Below are 12729 nucleotides of genomic sequence, written 5' to 3' on the forward strand. Positions count from 1 at the left end.
CTAAGAAGACAAAATCGACTGCATTACCCTGGTCTAAATTCCTACTTACCTCCCAATAAAAACGAATAAGGTTAGTTTGGCATGATCTATCCTTCATAAATCCATACTGACTATTACTAATAATTTTGTTTGCCATTAGGTATTCCTGAATATTATTCCGTACTAAGCCTTCAAGTAGCTTCCCCACTATTGATGTCAGGCTTACAGGTCTGTAATCCCCCGGTTGTGATCTGTCTCCCTTTTTAAATATAGGCACGATGTCTGCTTTACGCCAATCTTGTGGTACTGAGCCTGTGGGAATGGAGTCCTTGAATATTAAATGTAATGGTTTGGCTATTACTGAACTTAACTCCTTAATCGGGGCAAGGTGCCTTATTTATTTTAATTTTATCAAGCCGCCTATGAACTTCTTCCTCCATTAACCAATTGTTCGTTAATATAGAGGTTGTGGCTTTCACCCGTGGCACTACAGTACAATTGCAATTGATTCTTCTTGGTAAACACAGAGGCAAAGAATTTGTTTAATACCTCTGCATTTTCCTTATCTCCAATAATCTGCCTGCCCATCTCACACTGAAAGGGTCCTATATTTTGTCTTCTAATTTTTTTGTTATTAAGGTACTTAAAGAACTTTTTAGGGTTGATCTTACTTTCTATTGCAATCCTTTTTTCATTGTCCATTTCCCCCCCTACCTGTTTATTTAGCCACATTGGTTTAAACTTGTTTCTTTTATACGTATTACCCAAGGGTATACACTGATAAGTGTGCTTTTCTAACAATGGTTTAAAGACTTCCCATTTATCTTCCACATTTTACCCTGCAAAAAATATCATCCTAATTTATTCCTTTTAGATACGTCATCAGTTTATTAAAATCTGCCTTTCTAAAGTTTAAAGTCCTTGTTGAACCAAAGTAATCTGTTTTTTTTATAATTTATTTCCAATGAGACCATGTTATGATCACTGTTACCCAAATGTTCCTGGACTACATTGTTTGATATGACCAAATCCAGTCTATGTCTGGATAATTAATTTCTCCCATTATGCAAACATTACCTAGTTTTGATGCCTTCTCCGTTTGCAAAAGTATTTTGATGTTTATAGCATTTCCCAACAAACATTTTCTTTGTACTGTTACCTCCCCTGCTAATTTCTATCCACAAAGCCCCTATGTAAAATGTTCTATGTCTCTTGTATTATCACAGCGGTATAACAATACTCTGCATTCCGGCTTTTAGCACACAAAAAGAAACGTTTTATTCTTCAGATAATTACTTACATTCAGAAACAGTAAATAAATGGCGGTGACATCAAATAAGTTATCATATTTTCTAAGAGGGTTGTATAATCATTCTTTTCTTGGCGCTAACCCTTCTGTCTCATCTTAAAACACCCTGTCCTGGTGTTATCCCCGTCTCTCAGCTCTCTTAGCTTTATTGCCAATATTTATCCAGACAAAATCACCTAGACGCCATCTTTACTCTAAGTATTATGCCCAAATAAGGCATCAGCATGTGTCTTTCAGCTTAACACTGATAAGGAACTACCCACTCTCCATACAAGGAATTAAACTTCGATTACACAAATGATAACCTCAGTGGACCAACGGATAGTGATTGTAACTCAATTGTCACCCTCGGGGCCCCTTCCTCAGCCAACCCCCACACGGCTGCAATCCCATTATAACTTTTCAGTTTATAATGTAACAAAGAATCTAGAGAAGATTAATTTACTATCAGAATAATCGAGTATGCGACACAGCCTGTTTTAAAGAAGAATCTTTGCATAATCAGAATAATTAATTAGTGACGTCTCGTTCTCGGATTCAAACCTAATTACAATATAATAAATGTCTAAGGCCAAGTCCCCAGTGGCCGCTACAGCTTGCGCGCCACACACCACAGCCCTCTATAGGGGCAGGCCTCAGTGGGCGTGCAAAGCGCGATGACGCGTTCGCTGGCAGGGAAGACAAAAATGTTGTCTTCCCGTGCAGCGACATCACGTGTTCGGCGGGCAGCCAATGGAAGGACAGATATGCCCCGGCATGGCCGTGCCCCCCCCCCGTCATGGCCCCGCCCCCCCCCCGCGCCTACCATTGCTCCCCTGGGTCCGTAACCTTACACTCTACATTGCCATCATTCCCTTCATAAACATCTTCCCTTATAATAAGTTTTAGATCCGGTTTAACATATAAACATACTCCACCTCCTCTTCTATTTGCTCGATCCTTCCAAAAAAAGAGAATGCCCCTCTAAATTAACTGCCCAGTTATGAGTTTCATCCCATCGTGTTTCAGTAATGCCTATGATATCATACTACTCCCTATTAGATATTAATTCCCCCATGTTATCTGTCAGGCTTCTTGCAAGCATGCATTTAAGTTTTTTCTGTACTATAATCTTATCTGCTTCTGCCTTTCTACGCCAATTGGGTTTAGTCTTACGAAGTTTTCTAGTATTATCTGTCTGGGTTAATGTTCAATATAAGGCTTGACCATAAAGATGAAAGGAAAAAGACAGAATGGAAGGAAATCTACTTTGAGAAACCTCTTTGTGTCCGACTCGCTTTCCCTCATCGGTGACTCCACGCGATTGGGAAAAGAAGATTCCGGAAACACCTGAGTAAGCGGAGACGTGAGGCACTGGGAGATTTTGGGAAGGGCAGGACCCCTGAATCGAGAGATCGGGATAGCAGCCGGAGCCGAGTGTTCCACAGTACCTGGCGCCAGCGTTTACCCTTTAAGGCCTGACACCGCTAGTGAGGATACACTACAAGAGTTCGGGGCTGTGAGCGGCGCTAGAGTCAGCGGCACACTTCCAGATTCCGCTGACCCATACTTTTTCCATATCTGGCAATCAAACACAGTTCTGATTACTCTAAAACTAACGTGATTAGTGTTAATAACAGAAGCCTTGTAAGTGTAACCCGTTAGTTTATTATTGCTTTGATCTCTATTACCCTAACGTTTTTTTGTTGGTATTAGGGCTTCTCCACCGTCCTACTGTCTAATAATGTTTTTGATTTGCAGACTATACAGTATACGTGAAATTCACACTTCTGAATGCAAATGCAACTCATGAAAAGTAAGGCCTCGTTCAGGGTGCTGGCTTCGGGGGCAGGGCGTGCTGACGTGCGTGCTGCCGTGAGCAACAAAGTATTCAATTTGAATACTTGTTGTCAGGATAGCTACTGCCCTGCCTCCGAAGCCAGGAGTTGCTGCTGACGACAGCTTCAGTAAACGAAAATTTCGTTTCTTGGAGCTGAAGCAGCGTCACAGGGACCAAGGCAGCCAATGAAATCATTCTTCAGAATGATTTCATGACTGCAGCTTGGATACTTTACCCTGCGTCTGTAGCCCCGCCCCCTCCCCAACGCTGAAAAGTTTGCTGGGGGATAATCACATGTCGCCCAGCAAACTCCCAGCACTGCCTCCCTCCCGCCCTCCCTCCGAGTCCTCAGCTGGCAGCCTGAACGAGCCCTAAGAATTACTGCAGCTCTAAGCAGTGACATCTCTTCCTGCACGTCTATTTCAGCCTATAAAAAAAAAAAACACTTTTAAATGTCAAATCACCAACAAGATGAGAAAATACCTTTGAAGAAAACGAATTTCCCGTCCGAGCGCTCGTACGCGGCATCTATTTTAGCAGGAAGGCCTTTCCAGAACTGCTCAATCTGCATTGGGTATCCCTCCTGCACTTTGTTATTCCGAAGACGCCAAAACCAACGATCCTACAAAAAAAATAATAACAACAATGAACTAAATGTAAAACACACACACACACACACACACACACACACACACACACACACACACACACACACACACACACACACACACACACACACACACACACACACACACACACACACACACACACACACACACTGTCACACACACTGTCACACACACACACAGATTTGACCTCCGATACATACCCCTCTATAAGGCAAAGTCTCAAAGCCAGGTCAAAGGTGGAACAGGACAACTGCACCATATTTATCAAAGCAAACTATCCCATTGATTTCAATAGGACTCCTTTTCTTTGATACAGGTGGTGTCATATTAATGGGTGCAAAGCTTAGGAGCCTTTTGTGGTCTTGGGGCTAGGAGTCCCTGCCACATGGAGCATGCAATGTCATTTTAGTGCCCGAGATATAGGAAGATAAAGTGACTTGTCCAGGGTTATAAAGGAACGTTCACCGTGGGATTCCAGCCACATTACCACTGAGCGATTCCTACTGCCCTGTATTTTTTCCTGTACAGCTGCAATGTGCGTTTTAAAAAAAAAAACGTTAAACATTATTAAAAAGTAGAATAGGGCGCCCCCATGTGGCATCTTTGGAGATGTTATTTACAGTACAGAAAGTTTCAGGTGCCATTAACATCAATGTCCTTTCGCATCACGTTCAGCTCCCCATGGATGACGGGAAGATACAATGTTGCTATAAATATCCAGCAGCAGAGATACGTTTAACACAAGTGACATCACTGCTGGGAAAAAAAATGTATTCCTAAATTAAGATTTTCTATTGAAATCACAACCAGTGAAAGAAACCGTTCCCCATCTCATTTTCTTTTTAAACCCCCTTTTTTGTTACCTAGGATGGGAGGAAGGGGACCCCTGGCTTCAGAGATAGTTACCACTGAAGTTGGCGCGCTCTTGACCCTTCCGGGGAAAAACAAAATGGTGGTTTAAATATCCCACGTTCTGCGGGCCACTCTTTATCCTTTCCTTCTCCCCCACACCTCTCTTTCTCATCTCTTCCCCCTTTACCTTCTCTTTCTGCCCCCCTCCCACCACTCTCTCTACCCCCTCTCTCTCCCTTCCTTACCCCCGCTCCTCTCGCTCCCCCCCCCCGAACTCTCTCTCTCTCACCCCACAACACTCTCTCTCCCACTTTACTCTCCCCCTCCCCTTCCTTTCTCCCTCTCTCTTTAGTCCATCTCCCACTCTTTACTCCCTCTCTCCCGTCCATAACTAAACCCCCTACGCCCATATTTCCCCCTCCTTCAGGGACCCCAAGTGGTGCACAGTGTGTGTATGTGTGTGTGTGTGTGGGGGGGGGGGGGTCGGAGGGGTTTTATACGGGGGGGATTAAGGGGGGCTTGCTCCTGTGTCCCAATATTTCTATTGGCGGTCTTGGTTGCGTTGTAATCAGAAAAATATTGACAAATGATATAGCATGTTTTTGTCTCATATAAAAGCAGTTATCGTACTTTGTACAGGGAAAAAATTAGTGGCCTTGGTAAAAATACTCCCTGATAAAGCATTGTGTGAAACGCGTAGGAGTTTTTTTTTTTTTTTACCACCTGTCTCCCTGAGCAGTGCGCTGCGTTGTGCGTTTTTTTTGCATTTTTTGTTGCCGCTTGGCCATGGTAAATATGACTGCTTTCTGGAATTTATCCTTCTGCTGATTATTAAATGTTTCGTGGGGTTAGAACAATATCATATTATGTAGCTCCAGTACCTTGAAGACGAACATTTCTCCTCTAAAAAGTGCCACCGTATTAAAATTTCCATCACATATGTTGGGTCTGGAGCCGGGAGTGGAAGGTTTGTCGCCGAGCGGAGGCCGCGGCGGTCTCGGCTGTCTTTCGTGCTTTCGTTCTGAGGTTGAATGGATCCGGCGCGGTGGAAGAGTCGGTAAAGGGCGGGTGGGTTCCAGCGTTTCCGCCGGGGGACCTAAAAATAAGAACGAAAAATAAACATTTATTCTAAGTAAATCTGTCAGTCTTCAGAAGAAAAAAAAACAGATCTTTTAAAGGGTAAGAACATACAAATTGCCAATACTGGCTCTGAAACCAATAATCTATAAAGGCAAATAGGAAGTATAGAACTGTGGCAAATACTGGAAGCTTCCAGATGAGGGCAGTATAGAGTATCGCCCACTCCTTGTCTCTAGCTTTGTTCATCCTGCTAATATAGGGTGAACAGATTTTCAAAAGTAAATAACGGGACGCATAAAAAATGATTTAGAAAATAAATGACATCACTTAAAAAATACATATTACTATGGTGTTTGTCTAATAGCATCTCCATTAATGCTGTATTATTGATTTATTCTGCTCCCTTTCTCCCCCTTCCCTCTCCTAACCCACTCTCCTCTTGTCAATCTCTCTCCCCCTCTCCCCCCTTTTCTCCTCTTGCCCTCTTCTCCTTCTCTCCCCCCCTCTCTTCTCCTCCCCCTCCTCCCTCTCACTTCTCCTTCTTTCTCCCTCCCCTCCCCCCTCTTTCACCTCCTCCTCGCTTCTCTTTCCTCTTCCTCCCTCTCTCTTCTTCCTTCTCTCTCCCCTCTCCCCCTCTTCCACCTCTTCTCTCTCTCCCTCTTCTCCTTCCTCCTCCCTCCTCTCTGCCCCTACTCCCTCCCTCGCTCCCACCTCAGCAACAGATCCTCTAGTCTGAGGGAAAGAGAGGATACATACATACATACATTAAATGACTATATTTTGCGTGCGCAAAATAATTTTTGGCAGTCTAGCATAGGATTAAAAAGCTAATCGTGTTAATATTATAGAAAATTATTTTTCTGTTATAGATATCCGTTATAACAATAATATCAATGTAAAAAAAAAAAATTCAAAATGAGTGACTTCCTAGCATAGGATTAAAAAGCTAATCGTGTTAATATTATGTAGCCCCCTGTAAACAGCACGGGCTATACATATCTTTCTCCTACTGTGGTAGGTCCTGTTAAGGGCAGGCACCAGTAGTAATCATGGGTTTTCCCCCTTCAAAGCCCTGCCTGCAGTGATCGATGCAGGCCCCTGACTCTGGTGCAGGCCTGAGACAGAGGGGAGGTCCTGTTGACATCATGAGGGGCGGGGCTGACTCTGTTTAGTTGCCGGTTCCTGTCAGTGACGTGTTGGTTCTGTCCTGGGAGTTGGAGGAGACAGTCCAGTCTTAGCCTGTCTGTCCTGGGAGTGGGAAGAGCGAGAGAACTCTGGCCTATGAGTTTGGATTGTGAGCAGAGGCTCCAGTGGACCAATGCCGCCTCACCCTGATGATGGTGGGCATTGGGGTATTGAGGCCCCCCCACAGACCATCCTGTCGGAGTACTCATTTGGAGGGAAGGAGAGGAGGAGAGAGGCCTGTACATACATTTGGATTGCCGTGTGCTGCTTTACTGCTGTGTGCGAGAGAATAAAGAGACACTGCTATTTTACATCAGACTGTGTGTGATTCTGGAGCATCCACCCTGGGACCAGGGTTATTTCTTCTATAAGGATCCTACCCCATATCCCTGGGATTTATAGAGGATGGAGGCGCTGCACCACCACTAAAGCATGAGGCAACTACCCCAGAAGCCTGGTCCTGTGTCCCCAACATCATCGCGGGAAGCTCAGGCCCTCCTGTTCCTCACAGGTACGCACCACTCACACACGTGGAGCCAGCCTTCACACACCCTAGATATAGCATGTGTGTCTGGGGGGGGGGGGGGAAATATGGGTTACAATTATATAAAATTATTCTTCTGTTATAGGTATCCGTTATAATAATAGTATCAATGTAAAAAAAAAATTCTAAATGAGTGACTTCCAAACAAGTTAATTAATGTAACATAATAAAAACTATTTGATGAGTTTCTTTAGAAAAGGCAAAACAGTAGGTACAAAAATTCACACTTACTGTAATTTTATAACGCAACATTTTTTGACTCCTTATATATGTACCTCTACACATTATTAGTGTAGCTGAATATTTCAATATCAATATGTTTTTTTAAACTGTAAGTACTTTGTTTTACTACCGTTTAACGTATCCTTTTTTCATTTCAAAACTCTGCTTTGTCTCTGGTCTTGTTTTTTTTTTTAATAGATTCTTGATATGGAATTGTTTGGACGTAACATTTCGAGACACACTTATTTTGTTCCAAAGGCCTAATCATTTGAAGGACAACTCCGGACACAATGTATTGGAACCACCCAGCTTTCAAAAATCATCATTAGGGTACAGAAGAAGACACGAAGATTACAGTGGACCAAGGTCTCATATTTCAGTCAAATACATTAGTCTAAGGAGGTTATCCCTCAACATAACCTTTACATTTAAATTCACTGCATTGTTCGCCTTCAACAGATTGCTGGGGGCAGTTACAATATTGAGCAGGATTTCATAATTATTAGGCACGCTGGCAGCTCTAATAATGATAAGCTCTTTGCAAAATGTCAAGTGGGGAAACCGAAATTAGATAAGTCAAACTCTTCCAAATTAGTCATACAGTACACTTAGTTGAAGGAATAACTAAAGTTTCACCCGTAGAGAGAGATGTGGAACATTTTTGCTGAAGTTTTGTGTACCAGGAGAAATTTGCCTATTTTGATTTGTGAACGTCTTTGCAAAAAAAATGTTCCCAAACATTAAAAATCAATACGCAAAGGTCACGGGGTCCTTTATATACAGCCATTTTTGTGAAATGCCGTCACAATTCTGGCAAAATTCTGGGCCACGCGGAAAAAAAATTCTCAAACGCAAAATGAAAGAAAAAAAAAAAAACGGGAAGCAAATTCGAAGACATTCTCACCACTCTATTCACTCGGAAATACACGTAAGGAGAAGGTAACACTGGTTTATTTCTAATAGACGTGGGACCGGGCACATCTAACACTGGAGTATATTGCTCAGGCAAAAGGTAGCCAGTGCAGCAATGAGTCATTTTAATCATAGGCCTGCAGAGAACGGACCACAGGAAGCAGATGTGTAGACAGAAGCCCAAGGCACGACATTGCTAGTCACAGTGTTCTCGCTGGAAAATAGCAGCACTTGCCAAATTTTTCCTGGCATTTTGCCTTGTTTGACACTACGCAGCTCTCGCGGGGTAGATTGCGTTCGGAAAACAGGCGACTTCCGCCCACCTCACTGTCTAGTACAGCTCTACCTCATGACCTCAACATCTAATAGGTTTTTTTTTAGTGTCACGTGAAATTCTCCTTTAATGTGACAGCCACGAACCGTGGGAAGACCGCGTTCCAGGATGAAAGGTCCATATGGGACCTGGAACGCTGTCTTTCCGCTGTTCGTGGTTGTCACATTAAAGTTGAATTTCGTCATGAACTTGTGAGTAGAGGTCTACTTGTTTGGAGGAGACCGGCACTTTGAAGACATAGTTAGTCTGTTCGGTAAAGACACAAAGTTTTTTTGGTATCACGCGAGACACTCAATACGGTACAAATTATACCTGTACAGGTTAACTAATATCTATCCATCCATCCATCCATCCACCCATCCATCCATCCATCTATCCATCCATCCATCCATCCACCCATCCACCCACCCACCCATCCACCCACCCATCCATCCATCCATCCATCCATCCATCTATCTAATTTAGGTATTTTTCCGTACATATGTTCAGCTGTTACATGGTTGATAAGCAACAATAAAGTTTAAGAATGGAAACATTGTTTAATTAGAATTGTTAAGTGTAACCATTTTAAGTGTCTTTGATCTTAATAGTCTGTAAAGGTTTTAAGAAGTGTAAAAATAGCTGACCTGTGTGGAAAGAACCGAGACACCGTAGAAGAAAAGCCCATGAAACATGAGTGGAGAGCTCAAACAGACTAAGAGATCGAAGTGAAACTCTACGGGGACGAAGACAGACAGAGACCGTTGACTAAAGAGGATAACCATTGGAAATGAGACGAGCAAAACACGGCAGGACTAAACAAATGGAAGTGTCGGAAGGGAGTAATCAGCAAGCTGTAATCACAGTGGGAGCATGGCATAGGAAATGTGTGTTACAGCTGTGAGTGCTGCAATGCAAGATATTGGGGATATGAGTTAAACACGTCAAATAAATACACAAAATGCTGCCGTGTTGGAAAGGTTTCACTCGGCCAACTGTTTGAGACACCTACTCTATTACGAGAGCTACTTAAAGGGGATACAAACAAAGCAAATAACTACAGAAAACGTGTATAATAATAATAATAGCATGTTTTTGTATAGCGCTGCTAGTTATACGTAGCGCTTTACAGAGACATTTTGCAGGCACAGGTCCCTGCCCCGTGGAGCTTACAATCTATGTTTTTGGTCCCTGAGGCACAGGGAGATAAAGTGACTTGCCCAAGGTCACAAGGAGCCGACACCGGGAATTGAACCAGCCTCAAACTCTCAGTGCCAGTCAGTGTCTTTTACTCACTGGGTCACTCTCTCTCCCTATATCAGAGTATAACTTCGCAATGTCGTTTGCCTCAATGGGCGCTGAGATTATATCGCTGCCTGGACATGGCCATATTGTTTTCAAGAGAGGCAGCAGGAGGGCAGGAGAGACAGCAAGGAGTGGAGGAGACAAACACAGCAAGGATGAAACGAGAGGGAGAGGGAGAAAGGAGAGAAGGAGACAGATGGATGACGAGGAGGTGGGAAGGAAGGTGGGAAGGAAGTGCAATGTGCACATGGGGCAGGAGGGAGTGCAAAGAGAGGGGAGGAGAGAAGGAGGAAACAGAGAAACAGCAAGTGGAGGAGACAGAGGAGATGAGTAGGAGAGGAGGGAGTGTAGTGTGCACAGAGAGGAGCAGACACAGTAAGGCAGGGAGGAGAGAGTGCAAAGAGGAGCATGGGGCATGATGGAGGACAGAGTAAGGTGGTGAACAGGGGACAAGAGACATCGTGGCATTACAGGGAGGGGTAAAAACAAAATTTTAATTAATAACCTTTAAGATCTGCCAGATTGGCGCATGTTACACCGGATACAGCTAGTTCATGGGAAAACCCTTGTCATGACAATTCAAATCCCTTTGGATTTCAGGGGTCGGTCAGGGAGGATTGCTTTGGCTTTGTTCAGTGGATATAGGTCCATATTTACTAAAGTAGTGCTAAGCCTTAAGACACCTTCCGTTATCCCTAGAAACCTTATGACCCATTCAAGTGAATGGACTGTAAGGTGTGTTCTGGTGCCGGACGGTGTATTATGGCATAGCACCACTTATGAACTATTTCTTCCTGAAATGTGGCAATGCAAGATGTTGATATTGGTTATACATGCATGTTATAGCATATATTAATAGAAGGCTACACATATGAATGAAATGTTACTGACTTAATCAAGTAACCACTGTAAAGCAGACATTGGAATTCTTATTGGTTTGGCATGTGGATCTGGAAGGAGATACCAGGGATTTATATCACCAGGGTGGCACAGGAGGGAACCTGTAATGCTTTTATTCATTACTAGTAAGTAACATAACAAATGTAGGGTACAAAGGGCACCGCGGCTCAGAAGCCTGAATAAATCTCCAGAATAAGTGGACAACCACCGCGCCCAACCCAAGTGGGCCGGTCCTGGACAAAAATACAGTCAGCCTTAACATTCCTTTAAAGGGAGGTACTATCAAATGGACACCAATCTGACCAAATCAAATGAGCATGAAAGAAAAACGATTCCACAAATGTATTATGTATTCCACCCTCACTCAATTGCCCCCTTAATACAGCCTGGGCTGCCCAGGCCTTGACAGCATCAACTCCTAATTTTGGCGTACGTGATCAAGACCACCTACGGACCAACCATCGCGAAGGATAGATTCCCGAGAGTGATATTTATTTGCATTTTGCCCTTGAGAAAACTATGAGAGTGTGCAAACTCTACAATGACATAAACCCACGCTCATTAAATAGTCCACCCACTCGTGGATTGAGTCCATAGACTTACATGATCATGACTCATGTGAGACCTTATCGTTAGGCAGTTTATTCCAGCAGCACCGCGAGCTTTCCATGAACTCCCACGAACTGGGAACCCTTAATTGATTTCTGATCGTACCAACACACCTGCAGTACTGTAGTATGTATTCCACTTCTGTCATAAATATATACTTACTAGCTTATATACCTGGCGTTGCCCGGGATTGCATGTCCACGTGTACTGACCCAGTCGTGACGCAGGATGGATCTGCCAGGACTTCAAACCTGCACAGGTAAGTAATGGGTGTGTGTGTTGCTGCTCCTCCTGCCCCCGGTCCCCGTGGCTGGCTGCCGTGTTCCTTCCCCTCCCCTCCCCCCCCCCCCCCGGTCCCCGGCGCTCCCGCTGCCCAAGCGGGGCAGCAGGTGGTAGCGGGGGGTGTTTCTTCCCCCCCCCCCCGGTCCCCGTGGCTGGCTGCCGTGTTCCTTCCCCCCACCCCCCACGGTCCCTGGTGCTTCCGCTGCCAACGCGGGGCGGGTGGTGGTAGCAGGGGGTGTTCCTTCCCCCCACCCCCGGTCCCTGTGGCTGGCTGCTGTGTTCCTCCCCCCCCACCCCCTGGTCCCCCGTGCTCCCCTTTCACCTGATGTCGACTGAGTGGGGAGAGTACCTTCAACGATTTGAAGAAGCTTGTTTCCCGAACGCCAACGCTCCCATACGCAAACGCTTCGCCAACCCACAAACAATTTTTTACTTTTATATATATAGATAGGTGTAATTATGGAATCATTTGCTCTTTTCTTGATGTTTTGAATACAAATGATAGCTCTGTAGTTTAACCAAAGTTACAAAAAAAATACAGTGTTCGGGAGCACTCAGATTCCTTTCTGACATGTCTTTTTTTAATTGCCCAGCTGCCGTAGGTCCAATGTCCTTCAAACATTTTGTAACACAAGACGTTGATATCTTCAGTAGAACCCAATACATATGATTGAAATGGGTGGGTGTTTGCATGTGAATTTTTAACACAAAGTGGTTCAAGACAAATATTTCTTACCGACTTCAAGTATCTTATTATATTCACACATTCGATCGCTCGCTACGAACCCT

The 12729-nt window shown here is 44.1% G+C and overlaps 1 protein-coding gene across 1 annotated transcript in view; it reads right to left on the reverse strand.

The window, feature by feature from the left end:
- MMP24 (matrix metallopeptidase 24) overlaps positions 1 to 12729 on the reverse strand; it is a 107157-nt gene that overhangs the window by 9042 nt on the left and 85386 nt on the right. The window contains exons 6-7 of the mRNA XM_075571774.1: positions 5470 to 5684; positions 3591 to 3729 (exon numbers count right to left, since the gene is read on the reverse strand). Of these exons, the coding sequence (XP_075427889.1) occupies positions 3591 to 3729; positions 5470 to 5684 (354 nt within the window). The remainder of the gene's footprint in view (positions 1 to 3590; positions 3730 to 5469; positions 5685 to 12729) is intronic.

The sequence above is a fragment of the Ascaphus truei genome, chromosome 15 (genome assembly GCF_040206685.1).
Source record: "Ascaphus truei isolate aAscTru1 chromosome 15, aAscTru1.hap1, whole genome shotgun sequence".
NCBI classification, from domain to species: domain Eukaryota; kingdom Metazoa; phylum Chordata; class Amphibia; order Anura; family Ascaphidae; genus Ascaphus; species Ascaphus truei.